At 41.4% G+C, this 19065-nt stretch overlaps 2 protein-coding genes across 2 annotated transcripts in view; one reads left to right on the top strand and one right to left on the bottom strand.

The window, feature by feature from the left end:
- The window catches only part of LOC102228873 (cyclin-dependent kinase 17), a 36025-nt gene extending 29221 nt beyond the window's left edge, over positions 1-6804 (top strand). Inside the window, exons 9-17 of the mRNA XM_005796291.2 lie at positions 27-89; positions 379-502; positions 646-766; positions 1653-1750; positions 1933-2038; positions 2821-2863; positions 3366-3456; positions 3585-3662; positions 5686-6804. Coding sequence (XP_005796348.1) covers positions 27-89; positions 379-502; positions 646-766; positions 1653-1750; positions 1933-2038; positions 2821-2863; positions 3366-3456; positions 3585-3662; positions 5686-5723 — 762 coding nt within the window. The 3' untranslated portion in view covers positions 5724-6804. The remainder of the gene's footprint in view (positions 1-26; positions 90-378; positions 503-645; positions 767-1652; positions 1751-1932; positions 2039-2820; positions 2864-3365; positions 3457-3584; positions 3663-5685) is intronic.
- Positions 6805-9488: 2684 nt separating this feature from the next.
- Positions 9489-17903, bottom strand: LOC102228608 (ETS domain-containing protein Elk-3). Its single transcript, XM_005796290.2, has 5 exons — positions 17595-17903; positions 14934-15142; positions 13650-14411; positions 10918-11040; positions 9489-10187 (listed from the first exon to the last, which is right to left on the bottom strand). The coding sequence occupies exons 2-5, from the start codon at positions 15138-15140 to the stop codon at positions 10089-10091; spliced, it is 1191 nt and encodes a 396-aa protein (XP_005796347.2). The 5' UTR covers positions 15141-15142; positions 17595-17903; the 3' UTR covers positions 9489-10088.
- Between the last annotated feature and the right edge of the window lie 1162 nt (positions 17904-19065).

Here is a 19065-nt window from a genome sequence, read left to right as displayed (position 1 = left end):
TCTAACGGCCTCACTCTCTTTTCTAGGACAAAGACCTTAAGCAGTACATGGACGACTGCGGGAACATCCTGAGCATGCAGAACGTTAAGGTGAGCCTGCTGGCCCAGCTGCCTCAATGAACTGTCAAGATTGTTTTTTTGTTTTTTTTGTCTGCTGGTGTTGGTTTAAGAAACACTGCTTGTGTGCCCCCTGGTGGCAAAGTGTAGACACTGGAATAATCAGTGCAAAATGTTAAAGATTTTAATACTTTTCTGACCAAAGTCGGCAAAACGTAGATTGTTGGATGGAGTAGCAATTTACAACGCACTCACGGGCTTTTAATTGGATGATTTTCTGTGACGTATTTGTCATATTAATCACAGAAGTCTCTTCCTGTAGATTTTTTTGTACCAGATTCTGAGAGGGTTGGCTTACTGTCACAGACGGAAAGTTCTCCACAGAGACCTGAAGCCCCAAAATTTGCTCATCAACGACAGAGGAGAGCTCAAACTGGCCGACTTCGGTGAGGTCCAACGCCGTAATCACATCTTCTGTTTTTTTTATTGTGAAAAAAAAATAACCCAAATCTCTACCGGACATTTTAATTGAGGAATTTTCTGTGTGGTTGTTCTGATTTTTATTTTTATTTTTTCGTGCTCTACACAGGCCTGGCGAGGGCCAAGTCCGTGCCCACTAAAACGTACTCCAACGAGGTGGTGACGCTTTGGTATCGGCCTCCGGATGTTCTGCTGGGCTCCTCTGAATACTCCACGCAGATAGACATGTGGTGAGTGGGCCTCACTCTGCAGGGAGAGAGTCTCTACTTCCATATGTCTGCACTGTGGAGGAAAGGGCCGGTAGATTTCTAAAACAGGGAGATTTCCCTCTACACAGATTCAGTCTGGTCTGTGTGATGCCTCTCATTTTATTGTTTTCTCATAAAAGTACTTTGAACTTTGTCACATTTCATTACATTTGAACCACAAAGTATAATGTAGTTTTTATTGCCCAACTCAAATTATGAAATGTTTGTGAAATGTAACTTTTTTTTTTTTTCTCTAAATCTGAAGAAAAAGAATGAAAAGTTTTTGTTTTTTTATCCATTTGTGTCCAACACCCATGAGTTAATACTTTAGTAAGCTTTAGTCTAAACCTGTAAGGTTTATTTGTGTGCCAGTCAGGTAAACCTTGCTATTAGGTCACCACCACCATGTGGCACAGTAGCATAGTCATGGTGAGATGGTCAAAAGTTTCTGCCATGCTCAGTGCTTTGCATGGAAGCCAGAAATGAAGAATAATTTAGATAAAGGGGTTAAAGGTACTTCATATTGCTGCTAAATGTTTTTTGTATCGCTGTCTAGGCATATGACTGGATCTGCACTGAAAACTGTTTTGTTTTAATCACTAAAATTGATCTACAGCTCCTCCAGAGATCCTATGGAAAGAGTTTTTTTTTTTTGTTTGTTTCTTACTTGACAAAACATGGAAAGGTGTAGAATACTTTTAAAGACTAAAGAGTTCACCGACGCTTTGACGCTGTGTGAGTTTTATGAGTGACGAATTGAAAGCAGCCTCTGAATGCCCTGCTCTGGGGAACCCGACACCGAACGTCGGTGAAAGTTGAACTCGGTCGTCTCTTGGTGACCCCTCTCCACCATCTGTTGACCTTTCAGGGGAGTGGGCTGCATATTCTACGAGATGGCTGCCGGCAGGCCCCTGTTCCCCGGTTCCACAGTGGAGGACGAGCTGCATCTCATCTTCAGACTGTTAGGTCAGTGCTGCCCCCTGGTGACGGGGGAATAAAAACAAACAAACTTTTTGAACATGAGCCTTTAATCGCATCAACCATGGCATGTAAACCCCTCCACCACATACACACACACTTTAAGTGCATGAAAAAGCCCCTCCAGCTGGCGCAGTGAAGCCTGACTCCGATTAAATGTCCCCACACAGGCACTCCTACAGAAGACAGCTGGCCTGGAATATCCTCCATTGATGAGTTCAGGTCCTACAAGTTCTCCAAGTACAAGCCACAGCCGCTAATCAATCATGCTCCCAGGTAGGACAGATAGTCATTCTCTATTACACTGCAAAAACACCAAATGTTACCAAGTATTTTTGATCTAGTTTTAGCGCAAATATCTTGAGTGCACTTGAAATAAAATGAAAATACCTTGCAAGTAACTCTTCAGCAAGATGTAGAGGCTTGTTTTAAGTCAGTAATTTCTTAATATTGATGAAAAAAGTACTAGTTAGTGAAATAATCTGCCAGTGGAACAAGACATTTTAATTTATGACATAGGACCAAAGTCAGATTATTTAATTAGTACTTTTTCATTCATATTTAAGGAGTTATTGAGTTAAAGCAAGCTCTTATTTCTTGCTGAAAAGTTACTTTTAAGTTAGTTTTGTCTTATTTCAAGGGTACTAAGATATTTGCACTAGAAACCAGACCAAAGATACTTGGTAAGATTTTGTGTTTTGCACTGCATCCTTCATATGAGGGTTTATTTTTTAACAACCTTCACACTAACATAACCTCCCGCTTATTCCTGGCAGTCCTCCTATTGAAAGTGGGAATGAGCAAGTATTTGTCGTGATGCCGAGGTACAGCGGTAGAGCTCACTGAAAGCAGTTTAAATGGTAGACGTTCGTGTAGCTGGGTTGTTTAGCTAGGAGTGTGTGTGCTTTGCCACTTCCTGTAAGGAAATCCTGTGGAATAGTTGACTCTGTTTGGCCGAGTTTCCTTCCTTACAGCCGCCAGCATCTGTGAGTCACCCCACCTTACTGACCCCACGCCCCTCTTCTCTCCCATCCCCCCTCTTCCCCCTTTCCGTGCAGGCTGGATAACGATGGAATCGACCTGCTGTCTTCATTCCTGAAAGTGAGTCACTATCTACCTGACAGAAATGGTGCAATGCTAACAGCAGAGCGGCTTACTGTTAGGATAATATTTTTGTTAAAGTCACTGCATAGAACACAAAAAGTATTTTCAGTCAAATATCTTAGTGTTGTCTTATTTCAAACGTACTAACTTACAAGTAACTTTTCAGTACCAGTTAGGAGTTTAAGTCAATAATTTCTTAATATTGTTGAAAAAGTATAAGTGAAATCATCTGCCAGTGGAACGACACATTTTTCCCAGACTTCACTTATAGCTAGTATTTTTCATCAATATGAAGTAGTTATCGTCTTAAAACAAGCTTGTGTTTCTGGCTGAAAAGTTACTTGTAAGTTGTCTTAATTAAAGCGTTCTAAGATATTTGCAGTAGAAACCGGACAAAAAATATTTGGTAAGATGTTGCGGGGTTTTTTTGCAGTGATTCTTGCGCCGTCTTAAGCTGTTCTTTAATAACCGTAAGCCAACCCTTTGTCCCAAATTTCAGTACGAATCCAAAAAGAGGATCTCTGCCGATGAAGCAATGAGGCAGCCGTACTTCAGGACCCTGGGGCCGCGCGTGCACACGCTGCCAGAGAGTGAGTAATCGCATTGTGATGCAGAAATGCAGCCAGGGAGGTACACAGCTCATGAGCTCTTCCAGAGAGCGGAGGGGATCGGTCTGAGCTTTTATACCGAAAGGTGACAGACTGTGTCTCATCTGCAGACATGTCCATATTCACACTGAAGGAGGTGCAGCTGCAGCGAGACCCCGGCTACCGGAGCTCCTCGCATGCAGAATCAGGTGAGATGCTCAGAGGAGCCATGGGATTCTGCCTGGCAGAAGTATTTATTTATTTGTTTTGTGCTATAACCGTGAACTGTAATGTGTTTTATTTGGATTTTGAAGTAGAACATGGTACACGATTGTAAAGTGAGGATGATGGGATAAGGCTGCATTTTTTTATTAAAATATTATCTTCAGTGAGGCATGTGTTTTTGCAGCCCGTAACACGTTTACCTTCAGGAAGCAGCAGTCTGTCTCTTCCATCACAATACTTATTTGTGCATTCCCCACAGCATGATGCTGCCACCACCCTGTTTCACTTTAGGGATTTTACACCACAGACGGTCTTTAGCACCATGACGGTCTTGGTCGTCATGGTTCTCTTTGTTCTTTAAAGAACAGCTGTCTCTATACTGACATTAAATTACACGAAATCTGACACAAATACACACAAATACTAGCATTTGTAGTTGCAAAATATGAAAAATTTAAGAGGTGTGAACACTTTTGCAAGTTGTTTTGGTTCATATTTCATATCAGTCAATGGGAATCAGAGCCACAGTCACTGATGATGGTTTGCAATAGAATTTGTCTTTTTAAATTCAAGAAAAACAAAAATATTTCTAGCATTTATTACCAAACTACCGCGATAAATGACCTTAAGTAAACTGTAAAGTGGTCTGTTTAGGAGGGGAACAAACCTGCAAAGGGAAGAATTGACCACAAACTCACTTATTATTCATTTATTTACTTACATAAAGCCTTGAAAATAAAAGCATTTAGGTTTCCAAGAAGGTATTGGCACAATAACAACTGTGACGAGTACTTAATAAGTGTTCCAGTACATTACATTGTATGAATGTAATAATTTCTAATTGGCATGCAACTATAGTGAAAAAATCTTTGGAATAAAACATATTTTACCAACACAACAACCATAGAGTTGTGCGGTTTAACACAAATATTATTTAGGTTGATATCATTTTCAAGCGACGCTCAGGTTCAGTTTCACATTCCTTACCATGGTTCGATTACCGCCTCACGTCCAATCAACAAAACACTTACTCTGCCTGACTAACAGGCCTGAAAAAGCAACACATCATGTCCTGATCTAAAGAAATTCAAAAGCAGGAGGAAAAACAAACTCATTGACATCAAGTCTGAAAATGGCTACAAAGACATTTTAAGGTTTTGGGACTCAAACTACCCACTGGAGTCATTACCCACAAGTGGAGAAAAAGAAGAACCTTCATAGCAGTGGCTGACCTAACAAAACGACTCAATGGGGGGAAAAAGCAACTCATTTGGGAGGTAACAAAAACCCAGAACAACATCTAAGGTGTAAAGTTAATATTTCATTTAGGAAATCTGGAATATGTGACAAAAAAAAGCAAAGATAGATCAAATCTGTGAGGGTGTAAACTCTTCTGTCACATCTTTTCAAATTTAAATTCAAGCTACTATTCTGTCGTTATTTCTTTGCTCATACTTTATGCAGTCTATGTGCTAATGTCATTAGCACTTATTTAATATAGAAGTAAAATGGAGTTGCTATCAGACTAATAATCAGTGGAGATCAGTAATATACAAATTATGTTTCAGCTTCCTGAAGGAATATCCTGTTTGTCAGTGGGATACTACGTGAATAAAAAACCAAATGGTGCACTGAAGTACTGCTAATCCTACTTGATTTATTTATATTCATTAATCCATAATTACATATTGCAGCTAGAAAATGTAACTGTGGATTGGTCAACGGTGGTTATAAAAATCCCTGAGTCTCCACATTGTGTTACAGTAGCCTGACCGCCGTGTGAAATGGCTTCAAGCCCTAAACTGACTCATTACCCACAAACCTTTGCGTATGCTAACAAGAAAATGCAACATGTTGCTTTGTTTTATGTTTACTCTGATTATTTTTTTTGTATTAGTTTAGACACTCACCTTCAGGGAATCCCGCATCTGGCTTTAAAACCATTTATTTTAAATCACAGAAACTAAATGGTTCTAATCCGTGTTTTTCCTCTCTTTTCTCCACCAGGCAATGGGAAGAACAGAAGACAAAGCATGCTGTTTTAAAAACTCCGGACCGGACTGTGGGTTTACTTTTTTGTTGTTTTTTTTTTTTTGATGAGAAGGACCTCCTTGAAGACAGATCAGTTCAAGATTGATGGATGGATGAATTAATGTGTTTTAATCATCTTCATCACTCCTCTTCCTTCCTCACCCTCAAAATACTTTGAAAAGCTGCCTGTCCACAGTACGACTCCTCCCCACCCCCATCCCTCCATCCTTCTCCCAGGTTCAGCCAAGCCTGGCTCCAATAAGAGACGTTATTTACTGTACATTTATATTTATTGAATTTGCTGCTAAGTCAAACTACTGTTTAGAATTTAACTGGCTCAGTCACTTTAATGAATACATGCCATTTGTATAGATTTTTAACTTTTTTTCTTTTTTGAGCTTTGAAGTGATATATTTTTGAATTTTAGTTTTTTTTTTTTTAGTTTTATTTTTCATTTTTTTTGCTCACTGTTGACATGTTCACTCCACCTTGAAAGCTCCTTGTTGTGCTGTCCTGCAGACAGCAATGTTTCTGTAGCAACTCGGAGGAAGGTCAAATGTTCTGTCTGTTATAAACGGTGCTGCATAAATCATCGGTGACCACTTGCTCTGAAGGCTTTCAAAGCCAGGTCTCGTATGACAAGTGGTGACTTTCGTCCCGACGGGAAGATGATGCCCGAGCTGCAAAGTGCAGGTTGCGTCCCAGGATGCTCTCGGTCATGACCAATGAGACAAAAGTAGGGATAAAGAAAATGCTAACGGGCATTGCTGGAAGAAATCCTCCTTGAAACACCTCAATGTTTTTACTTTATTCTGGGGGACATGTAATTTTTTTTTTTTCTTTCTCAGCTCCATCTATATGTTGCATGCCACAGCTAGTGAACTCCTGAAACAGGAAGATGCCATCTCTAGTTCTGCCTCCCCCTCAGTCTCATCGTTCGTCTGCCAGTGTTACAACAGATGTTTTGTATGATATTCTTTAACTTTATTTGTGAATAATGAATAACAAGTGTGGGATTTTGTTGGAGATGATTCCCATTTTTGAGGTTTTTTTTTTTTCCAGAGTAAAACAAATTAAATTTAAAGTTTAAACAAATGTCTTGCTTTTGTCTTTTACATCAGCTTCTGTTTCCCTGAGAAGTGTTCATACTCCTTGTAATTTCCCACCTTCCTCTGTCGTACTTAACCGTTGCTTTCCTACGAAATGCCGCTAGTTTGAAACTCTCCTCACGGCTCAGTCTGAGCTTTCAAGCTAGCCAATCGGCAAACAGAAGAAGTTGTGAGCAATGACGTCAATTTTCTTAGAATTGTACTCGCTTGTAGTTTTACCATTGCCATTTCACCATTTATTTTGTAGAGAAAAATCTACAAAATCAATTGCAATTGCTTTGCTTTTTAAATGTGTTTTTTCCACAAAATGTTTTGACTTTTCAAGTTAAAAATTTTGTTGCTTTTCTACAACATTTCTAGGATTTATCTAACAATTCAGAGTTTTTTCTAACAAATCTTTGACGTTATAACCATAAATTTACTTGTTTTTTTTTTTTGTGGAAAATTTCAGACCTTTATCTAAAAATTGCCTTTTTACAACATGTATCATTACCCATAAGTGCAAAAATTGCGAAATTCCTTTTTTTTTAAAAAAAAAAAAAGGAAAATATCACAAAAATGTGATTCTGATTGCAAAAAATCACAAAAAACAATCACGAAATGAAGGGTCCGATTAATGTGAAAAGACATTAAGCATTGTTTGATTTTGAGAACTTATCTATTGCAGAAACAGTAATTTATTAATATTTTAAGTTTAAGGGTTTTTATGGATATATGTTTGCACAACCGGCCATTTAATGACATCCAGGATCTCAAAATGGCCCAAAATGAAAACGAGTTTTACTCCTCTGTGTGAAGCTGTGATAGATGAAATAATCTCTGCAACATAAAACATTCCCAAACTAAAAAAAAAAAATTGTAGTTTTACCAATGGCGGCGGTGGCAGTAAACGAAGCTGTTCAGGCCGCGATGGTCACATTCTTCAAATATTGAGTTATCATCTTGTTCGACTTTGCCCTTTCTCGTGGCAGAGGAGGACGGTTGTTTACAGCGCAGCCTCCAGGGTCCAGACACGCTGTACGAAGCAAAATGTAGAACAAGAGCTGATTTTTTTATTTTTTAAAGTGCAAACATGTATTTTAATGGGATTTTGTGTAATAGAACTGCAAAGTCTGACATGCAATTTTTATTCTGCCTCTTTTAATCTGACGCCCCGAGTAGAACCCAACACAAGCAGTCAGGGCCGGCCCAAGGCATAAGCAAACTAAGCAGCCGCGTAGGGCCCCGGGGCCACTAAGGGGTCACCTCAGTGGAGCTGATTTATTAATTTTTTTCTAGTAATAATTTCTGTCATTATATCAAAAACACACAATTTCACTATAACGAGATTTGTTTTTACAATAATATATATTTGATAATGTATGTAGAAATCATTATTTTATGGATAAAAAGTGAAGCTGCTAATAGAAAATTAGCTTGATAGCGACCTGGAACGTCCAGTTCAACAGCTAAACATTTATGCTAGCGTCTTTGTGTGAAACTGAGTTTAACCTTTAAATGAGTTGATTCTCATCTCTGTATATTTCTGAGGTATTTTTAGCTTCAAAATGCTGTTTGATAATTAAAACTTCTCAATGTTTGACTTTGTCTAGCAAAATGTTTCTACGTCAGGCTACATGGCTGCTACATCGATTAGCTGCTCTAAGCTGTAGTGTCGGATTTGTTGTTTGCATAATCATTTTGTGGCTAAAACAAACATTATTTTTACATCAACTTCTAAGTTATGTGAAACTTCTGTTAAAATCATTTGAAGGCTGAGAATCAACCTGGTACCGGTCCACATTCTCAGGGGAGACACTCACCTGGTATAAATTACATTTTTAGCTATTGGAGCAACGCTTAAGAGAAATTAATTTAATCAAAGAATGTCATGAATATGTGTGTAGAGCTGCACCGATTGCAGTTTTCTGGCCGATCCCTGGTTACCGATCTTTAAAAAGCCTGATTTGCCGATTTTGATTTTGGCTGAAATGAATTTTTTTTTTTGGCTGAAATGTTGCTAAATATAGCAAGAAAGTCACTGAGCTGGCAACAGTGGGCTGAATATTGGTAAGTGTAAACGTTCAGACCCGACCTGGCGGGCCGGTCTGTCAGTCAAACCTCTCACTGCAGAGCAGAAGAGGACAGAGATGATTTATAAACCTTTGCTGACGAAGATCAGGTACAGGATTAAGATGGGCTTCACATTTAAGTATCGGCAGATCACAATCCCCCAAAATTAAGGAAATCGGCGCCCAGAAATCAACTGGTGGATAAATCAGTTGGCCAATAAATGCATCCTATATTATTCATGTATATAATGTAAACAGCACTGTCAGAGATGCAGTAGGTTTATAGCAGGTGTGTGAATGATCTAATGATCGGGCTGCTGATTGCAGCCAGTCCATGTTGTTAGCAGAACTAGAGGGCCCCAAAACCACATTTCGCTTAGGGCCCCATGGAGGCTTGGGCCGGCCCTGCAAGCAGTTTTCTTCTGAACTAGATTAATTTAATCTAGTTCAGAGACGCATGTTAGACTTCTCATATTTTATATGTAAAAAAAAAAAAGGAAAAGTTGCAAACCATGTTTCATTTTCCTTCCAATTCCTAATCATTGCCTAAAATCTCTATGTAGGACAACAGAGAACGAATACTTTCAGAAGGCTGTTAAAATAGAAACCTTACGTTTTCACGCATTCAATGCCTTATTTATTGGAAATGACATTTTTTACAATACAAAACATATACAGAATGCATAACTGTATGCCAAGTCCAGTATTAAAAAAAGTACATAACTGTTACAAATTTTCTATTGATCAGAAATCTCGTCTTCATTTAAAAGATTTTGTAATAACGTAAAAAAAAAAAAAAAAGACAATAAGGCACAGCTGGTACTATCAGGAAAGCATAGTGCATACATTACATTACCACATTGGTGAAACCAGCAGTTTCACCTTGTAAAGAGGAGAAAAATAATGTTTGTACAAGATTTAAAAAAACAAACAAACAAAAAGTTTCTGCAGAGAATGAGCCTGTCCGTGGATAAAATGTGCTGTTCCTCTACCACAGACGTCTCTGACGTCCTGCTGTATGGCTTTTTACCAAGTGCTTTCAACAACTAGAATCTGGAGCAACTCAAGTGCAAAAAGGAGTGAGGTCACGTCTCTTTACTGTTTTTGTTGTTTGTTTTTTTTTTTTAAGCTGAATTTGAACATGAACTCGACCGCAAACAGACAACTGAGAAACTTTAAACGATGATGCTCGGTGTTTCTTTCTTTCACAGTCCCTGGATCAGGATTTGTGGGTGGCGGGGGACAGGAGCAGGGAGGAGGGTGTTCCTTCCAGGTTTGGGAGGGGGACAGGCATGTGTCCGTTGATTAGGCTGGGGAACTGTGGAGGGAAGAGAGAGACGAGGCTGCGAGTTAGCGGGTGGCTGCTTTCCGGTAAGGAACTGCAGCATTGTCACTGCTCTGCTTTCCTGTTTTTTTTTTTTTTCCTTCCTCTTTAATTTTTTATTTATTGTTCCTCTTCCTTTTCGTCTCGGTAACCCTAAAGCTCCACATCAGAATGAGGAGTTTGTGTATTATTTGTTCAAAACATTATCCACCGTGTTATATCTGTGTGTGCCTGAAGAGATGGTGTCTTCGGTGTGTGTGTGTGTTTCATAAATGAGGAGCAGCTCTCAAACCAGTCCACCCTGTTCAGCCTGGCTCCCCTGGGCTCAAACAGGAAGTATTCACAGGATTTCCTCTCCCTCTCACAAGCTCTGAAACAGGACACCTCTGCAAGACCCGCTTCCAAAGTCTGAGCATGTCTCTCAACTCTCGGTGTGTGCCGCTTTGCAAATAACAAAAAATAAAACGTACTGGAAATCTTCTTTTTAAAAAGCATTTATAATCAAAGTTCTGCTGAAAAGCAAAATCTTAACCAACTTTTTTTTTTTTTTTGCAGAAGCACGTGTTTTACCAGCATGCCACTTCCTCCTTTGTCTTTTTTTTTAAAGAGCTTCCAGTAAATAATTACTCTCTGTGTTGCACCTTCTGTTGTTCTCTTCTGCTACTTTTGGCCCCTTTTATCTTCCGCTTATCGGCGCCACACCCACATGCGCCGCAGCTCTTACCTGGAAGAGGGAGCCGTGGCCCTGCAGCCGGGCGGGGCTGAGCGGGGCGACGGGGCTCAGGCTGCTCCAGAAGTGGATCCCCGACAGCAGCGGACTGTGAGCCAGCAGCAAACCCGACGGAGTCTGTGAGCGAGAAGTCCAAAACGTATGAGGGATTAGACCGGTAAATAAAAATAATAATAATAAAAAAAAAATGTTTTCCCCAAGACTGAAGGGGAAACGGAGTTGGGAAAACGTTGCTCTGAGAGGTTTCAGTAATGTGAAACATGCTGAAACGGTAAATGGATGCGCTTTGGCGTTTGGAAAAACAAACTGAGGGGGCAGGAAGGAAGTCTGTGGTTTCTCCTCCTGAATACAGGGGGCTTTTGGGGGGTAGTGGGGGGCATTGATCCTTAAGAAAGAAAACATATGAAATCAATTTCTACATCTATTCCCCTCCCCCCCTACACACACACACACACACACACACACTTCTCTCCCTGTGTCACCTCAGCGACGTGAGCCAGAGCTGCAGAGGACGGACCCAGCCCTGCTCCCATTATTAATGGAATTATTGGAGCATATGGCATCGCTTAGGGACCACCCCTCCACCCCCCTCTGCTCTTTTACAGCCCCACTTGCTGAAGATTTCAGTAAACTGCTTGTTTTTCCTCTGATTTCCTCACCCGTAAACAGACAGCGGGCTGGAAAACTATTAATACCTTTCTTAATGCCGGTGTTGCATAATCTTTATTTTTTTTTTTTTAAAAAAAAGGCCTCCAAAGTAAATACGTTGTTATTTAAAACGGATGATCAAATATTAGCTGATGCAGAACCGAGTCTGGATTTTTGCCACAATCCAAAAGTGTGCCACCTTTAACAAATATAGAGAACATGAGCATCATAGAGTGACTTGTCGGGTCATGAGGCAGCTAATTTAGTAGGTTTCCATTATTTATGAGCGAGCTGACATTTTAAATGAAAATGTGACTGATATTTGACTCAGAAACAGACCTGTTGCTACAAGGGCTCCTCACCTGTAGCACAGCATTTTCTAAGAAGCATATTACACACCTCTTTGGAAAAAAAAAAAAAGGACAAACGGTCGTTAAATCAATCTGTGTTGGTGTAAACATTTATGTCACCACGCAAAATTGCTTCCCTTTTTTCTGGGAAAAAGCAGGTTGTCAGAATATTCAATGAGATTCTTCTTCTTCTTAATTAGTTTTAACTACAGGTGCACCGATTGCAATTTTCTGACCTGCCGATTACGATTTAGGCCGATGCCGATTTTTTGCAGTCTGAAAAATCCTAAATATGGCGACAAATCAGACACAGTAAATTTATAAAATACTTACTGAATGCCTTTTCTGACTCGTCTGAAACTCATTTTTAACCAATTTAATAACTTAAGAATCCCATTTAATTAAATTACATTTTTTTTAACTAGTTTGTATTTACTTAATAAATTACATTTATACGTACCTAGTAAATATCTTATTATACTTAACTAACTTTATAATACAAGTCATATTTAATCTACTTGATAAATTTAAGCATGTTATTTAATGAACTTGGATTAACCTGTACAATAGTTTGATCAATTTTATTTTAAAATTTATTTATGGTATTTGATATATATATATATATATCAAAAAGCTTAATAAATTGTACTACTTAAATTATGACATTTTGTAAGAGAATTTTTTTTTTGTTTGTTTCAATTCCTTTTATCTACTGAGAGGTTTTAGTGACAAAAATAGAACAACAAAGGAAAATAAAAATAAAAAATAGCTTGCGGTGAATGAGTGTAATCTGGATCTATTAAGGACTCTTAAAGCACTGCAAAGATCTGCTGCTCTCAGGGATTAGTTGGCTGTAAATGCTTTCAGCTGGGTCCAACACTGAAAAATCTGACATTTTATCTTAGTCATTAAATGCATGAATACTACGAACTCCCGTAAACTTTGATCTATGAACACAAAATGTACTATGATGCACTTTTTTATGTTGGAGGAAAATCCCTTTGATAGTACAAGGTAATAACCTAGTAAATCATTTCATTTTGTGCTAAATTCACATCTGTAGCATTTATTTTCTCTCCTAGGTCCGTCAAAACTGGAATTAGCAGGGCGGACTTCAGCGAAAACCTGGAAATGGATATGAGCCAGGAAAAGTTTGATCAGAACATCCGTTAAGACGGGAACCGCTTTCTTGTGTTTTCGTGATTTATGAGCTGGACCGCTTTCGGCTGGAAGAAAGTGACAGAATCCGGTTTGACTACTGGTGCGGAGAGTGGGAAAGAGAAGGGTGTGGCAACATGTTGTGGCATGTTAGAGGTGAAGGTAGATTCAGAGCCCGGTTCACCTCATACAACACTCAGCAGCCGCATCATCAAAACACCTTTCTGACTATGTTTAGCTTCATCTAAAGTGACTGACAGGAAGCGGGACCTTTGGTCCGGAACGATTTAGAGGGATTCAGTTTTGATCCGCTGACTGTTCCGTTTGCTTCACCTGTCCGTGGGTTTAATGTTGTAGCTGCTTGTGTCACTTCTGTCTGAGCATTTGATCCCCTTGAGGGTGGAAAACACCTTAGGAGTCTAACGTAACAGACTCAGGGTTTTCCCATCATTCTTAAGCCAGTGACTCGCATCTAGAAACAAGGAAATGGTGTTGCTTTTTTTCCCACATATTGAGCTTCCTGATGGGACTTTTTAAGATAGCTGTGCGTGACTGAGATAAGCGCCTCACCTGTGCGGTGAAGAAGGCAGGAGTGAGGGAGCCGGATGGCAGCGCTGGGCTGTTGAGGGCGATGGAGCCGATGTCGCTCCCCGCCAGGAGCAGGGACGGGCTGGAGATCTCCAAAGCTTTCGGCTTTTTGCTTTTGGGTGGAAGTTCATCCCCTTGGTCCCCGCTGCTACTCCTCCCACTGCTGCTGCTCCTCTTCTCAGGAGGCTGCAGGGCTCGCTCCCTGTGCCCAGAGGAGAGATTGAGCGGCTGAGGGTTCTGGTCCGAGTCCTCCGAGTCCTCTTCCTCGTCGGCGGGGCTCCAGCTTCGTCTGGGCTGGGTGTGCGGCGAGGAGGACGGAGAGTGGGAGTGTGAGGGGAGTCTGGATGCCGTGGGGGAGGCGTAGGATTCTGACTTGACGGAGGGAGGGGAGCTCCTCCCGCCGGTGTTGGCACCGAAGCGGATGACGGAGCGCGGCTCGTCCTGGCGCTCGCACAGGCTCCTCTGCAAGGAGCTAATTCTGAAGGACGAGTAGAGGCCTGAGTGGAGGTAGTCCCTTTGGCACTGCTGTGCCTCCAAGGCTGCGAGGGTCCTCCTTTGGACCTCCTCCTCACTGTCCTCCTCCTCTTCCGTCTCCACGTCCAGCTCAGGCGCGTCTCCCTCTTGGAGGGGAAACCTTCCAGAGGCCAAGCCCATCTCCACCGCCTGCGGATCCATCTTCAGGATCTCAGGAAAGGACACAAACTTATAGACAAACTTCTGGCCGATCACCTTTTTGATGATGTTCTGCAACACAAACATTAGCAACAATGAAGAGAAAGTGGCTGAAGTTTCATTACAGCGTCAACTGCATCAGTCGATAGTTCGGTAGACTCGGTTCAATTGGTGACCAAGGGTCCATTTGCACAGAACGGGTTTTTCAAACGATTTAATTTGTTTTACACAGTGTAGTGCAAAAGTGAAAATGCAACAAATGTTGCAATTTTGGTCCCAAATCGAACCGAGTCTCCCGGACTATCAGGTGTGAAAACACCTTTATAGATGGACCAGATCTGCATCAGAGTTCGATTACGCATTCAAACGAATCAAACTTTCCGAGAAAACGAACTAGAGTTGGATTAAAGCAGACTAAACAGGAATGGTGTGAATGCAACCTAAGAGGAAGTAGGAAGTAAAGAGTATTTTCTAGAAACTACCATCTTTTAGTGCAATTTTCAGCTAAAAAAGAAAGAAAAAAAACTGCAGGGGAACAATTAGTCAGACTGTTGCATAGGAAGAGGTAAGCGGCTCATGATTGGCTGGAATAACCTTGTCGTAGTAGTAGCGCAGGGCTCTGCTCAGCTTGTCGTAGTTCATGTTGGTCTTGTTCTTGCGCAGCCCCCACAGCTTGGCCACCTCCTCCGACTTGAGGAGCTTGAACTCGCCGTCCGTGGACGTCCAGCAAATCAGGTGCTTGTGGCTCTGGTCGAGCAGCAGCTGCAGCAGGAACTGCCACAGGGTGATGGCGCTGTCCATACCTGCAGCCAGCGGAAGGCAACACTTTCACTCGCATCACTCTCACTTTCTGATTCAAATGTATTCCTGCCAACACGGCTTAGCCGCATGCAGACTGAATCTTGTGTGTGTGTGTGTGTGTGTGTCTGGGGGGGGGGAGGGTGAGGAGACGGGCCGTCTGAGCGCAAGCCGTCATGAATAGAACAGTGTGTGTAAAAGAATATGGTGTAATGTAGCAGCAGCAGCAGGGGAGAGAAAAAAAATACAAGCAGGAACAACAGCTCAAGCCAGAAATATGCTGCGGTTCAACCTGGCCCTCTCTCCACAGGAAGCATGACGGGCCCAGGGTGGGTTATTCCTTTAATGGAGGAATGTGCAGCCTCCGAGCTCCTGTCTGCCGACTAGGAGCTTTCTGTCCCCAACAACTTGACCGGATTAAAAATCCTGCATCCATTTTACTTTCTTTTTATTCTTTTTTTTTTTTATCTAGTTCTCACAAATGTGGAGCTCAAATTATCAATTTGTTAGCAGATAAGCAACAGAGGATCGATTGGTTTTGTGTTACAGAGTAAATATGTTCGGGGTTTATAAGAAAATAATAAACTGGTGTATTGATAATGGATTGTAACTCAGCTGAATAATGGTATGTATTTCAGGGTATTTCTTTACCAACTTTACACATTTAGAGACTAGGAACTTTGATTAGGCCATTCTAACACATGAACGAGCTTCGACCTATAGACCGTTCCATTGCAGCTATGGCCGGGTGTTTTTGAGTTGTCCAGCTGGCTCTTGAACGTTTGTTCAGCCTTCGTCAATCTTCCCATCAACTCTAACCAGCTTCCCAATCCCTGTTTAGGAACGCCATTCACACAGCATGATGGTGCCGCCACCATTTTTCACCGTGTGGATGGTGTTTAAAGAGAAAGTAATGCAGACCTTCAGTCTCGCCTTTCTTCTCCTGGTCGATAGACTATTGACAACTTTAAACCTGACAACCTTTCCACAGTTCTATTCATTTAAGGTCCTGCAAAATGCACTGGAGTTTGGGGTTATAAGATGCCAAAATGTTAAAAAGCCACTGTTTACACAGATTGATTTAACAATTATGCTATCTGAGAAGCAACAAGTGAAAAACTGTGACAAGAGAGAAGCTTTTTTTTTTTTCACCGTCCAAATAGGACTGGGACCGGTTTTCCGACACAAGCTTTTTGCCCCAGAGTCTCCTGTCTGCCATGTGAAACCACAAACCTGTCAAAGTCAGGACTTCCTCCTATTCTACTTCCAAGGACAAATGGTGAGGTGAGGGGATCTCACAGCAGGGGTGCGTTTCCCTGATCCGGCCACACTTCCCACTCCAATCCCAGAGGGAGAAGGTCAAAAGATCACATCATTGTCCCGTCTCCTCAGGTCCACCCAGTGACCTGCTCTGAACCTGGGCTGTTAGACAAAGACAAAGTGAAGCTTGTTCGTTCAGGGCCAGCGAGCTGAAACGCCTGTAGGGCCGAAGATGCTGCACTTCCTGATGCACAAGCCTCACAACATGACTGACATAAGAGAATGGTGCTAACCTAGAGCGAGCCTGGAGATCTGGAGACATGTTCCTGCTCTTTCTAGGAACATCTCTGCTGGGGTTTTGTTTGGGGGGGAGGAGGAGGTGAAGATGAGGAGTCCTGCTGCTGATGCTCGGATGAAGAAGAGGTCTTTCTCAGTGAACACAAAGCCACGCAGTGTGTTGGCTGAACGGAAACTCCTAATGAGATTAGATGGTGTATGCAGACATTACTTGGCCATGACCAAATCTGCTCTCTTCCTGTTCACAGTCGGTGGAAAAACGCAGTCAGAAGCCCTCTGAAAAGCTTCCCGGAGCGCCGTGGAGGTCTTTAGGAGAGTCAAGTCCCGAGCTCCACTTTAGAGAGCCTCCAGAGCAGGGGTGGGCACTCCTGGTCCTCGAGGGCCGGTGTCCTGCAACTTTTAGATGCATCTCTACTTCAACACACCTGAGTCAAATAATGAGGTCGTTAACAGGACTCTGGAGAACTTGACTGCACTTAGGAGGAGATTCAGCTGTTGGATTCAGGTGTGTTGGACCAGGGAGACATCTAAGAGTTGCAGGACACCGGCCCTCGAGGACCAGGAGTGCCCACCCCTGCTCCAGAGGGTGTATGTACTCACCCACGGAGGTCTGCTTCATCCTCCTGCCCCACTGACTCATTTTCAAGATGTTGCTCGGACCGGAAGAAGGCACCGTGTCCGACTCGAATCTCTACTTTCACAGCCTGAAACTCTTAGAAAAGTATTTCTAAAGGAAGTTCACCAAGAAGCAGAAGCTCGTAGCCGCGACACTTTCTAACAAAGTGGGCAATAAGCACCGCTGGAACTTCTCACCCTGCATTGTTCCCGTCTCTGCAGACCTCCCGATAGCCAACAAAGACCCCTTTTGTGTCAAGAAACGCCAGTTTTGATTCACTTTACCTGCGATCTCCGGCTGGGTCTCTTCACTCCGCGAAACTTTACGTCGAAGACTGCGTGATCCCTTGTTTTTCCATGCTGACTCCTGGTCTGCACGGTTGTGCTGGACTGAAATCGGATCCTGGGCTTTTTCTTTTTCTGAGCAGGAAGTTGGAGCAGGCAGACGCAGAGCCGGCTGACTTCCTCTCCCCTACGATTCCCCAGGCAGTTAGCCGTCTGTGTAAACACACGTTTCCTCCCCTCCTCGACGGCCAGCAGTGGGCCTACTCTCTGTCGGCACACACGCTGGCGGAAACTCCTACCGTCCGTGAACTGACATCACCGGTAGCGTTGTGATGCCTTCAGGAACGCCTCGTTGGCTTCAAGCTGCCGCAATTACAACGGGACAAAAAAATCTGGTGATTTATTTTTCCAAGTGTCAGAACCGAAGTAGGTAATGTAGCCAAAAGTTGTACTGAGGTAAGAGTAGCGCTAATTCAGTGTATTTTTTTTTTTTACTCAAGTAAAAGTAAAAAAAAAGCAGCCATCCAAGAAATGACTCAAAAGAGTAGACAAAGAGAAACAGACGAAAACCTAAACATAAATGCTGTTTTTTTTTAAAAATGAAAAAATATTACAAAAATAAATAACATAATTAAAAAATTTAGGCAGAAGAAACACTTTTATATTTATATATATACAGTACAGACCAAAAGTTTGGACACACCTTCTAATTCAATGGGTTTTCTTTATTTTCATGACTATTTATAAGGCAAGAAATCCCACTTATTAACCTGACAGGGCACCTATGAAGTGAAAACCATTTCAGGTGACGACCTCTTGAAGCTCATCAAGAAAATGCAGAGTGTGTGCAAAGCAGTAATCACAGCAAAAGGTTGCTACTTTGAAGAAACTAGAATATAAGGGCTATTTTCAGTTGTTTTACACTTTTTTTGTTTAGTGCATATTTCCACATGTGTTATTCATAGTTTTGATGCCTTCAGTGTGAATCTACAATGTCAATAGTCATGAAAATAAAGGAAACTCATTGAATTAAAAGGTGTGTCCAAACTTTTGGTCTGTACTGTATATATATATATATATATATATAACAGAAAAGACTGAAAATAACAGTTTGTAGACTGCAGTCTCACTTTAAGATAAACTGTTGATTTGTGTCTGGTGCATTTTTGGTTAAAACATGTTTGTTCTTCATTTCTACTCAAGTAAGAGTAGCAATACTTTATAATATCATTCAAGCAAAAGTGAAAGTACGATATAGAACACTACCTAAAAGTATTTAATTCCCCAAAAGGTTATTCACGTAAATGTAACTAGTTATTACCCACCTCTGAAAAGCACTGTTCGTGGATTACCCTGACTTTACTTCACCCAACAAACCATTTATCCATTTTTTACTAGTTTTGACCTGCTTTACTGTAAAGGTGTTAATAGCATAAAGGCTCTATGAAGGTGGTAGTTTTTAATACAAACA

Source organism: Xiphophorus maculatus, chromosome 2 (assembly GCF_002775205.1).
Source record: "Xiphophorus maculatus strain JP 163 A chromosome 2, X_maculatus-5.0-male, whole genome shotgun sequence".
Taxonomy (NCBI): domain Eukaryota; kingdom Metazoa; phylum Chordata; class Actinopteri; order Cyprinodontiformes; family Poeciliidae; genus Xiphophorus; species Xiphophorus maculatus.
Note: the sequence above shows the minus strand (reverse complement) of the source record. Positions and strands in the feature narration are given on the sequence as shown.

Excerpts from the sequence above, each read along its gene's own strand:
- LOC102228608 (XM_005796290.2), bottom strand. The coding sequence starts at position 15,140 with ATGGACAGCGCCATCACCCTGTGGCAGTTCCTGCTGCAGCTGCTGCTC. Across the intron at positions 14,412-14,933 it reads TGCGCTACTACTACGACAAG|AACATCATCAAAAAGGTGAT; the intron begins GTTATTCCAGCC and ends TTTGTGTTGCAG. Across the intron at positions 11,041-13,649 it reads CTGCCTTCTTCACCGCACAG|ACTCCGTCGGGTTTGCTGCT; the intron begins GTGAGGCGCTTA and ends TCTCGCTCACAG.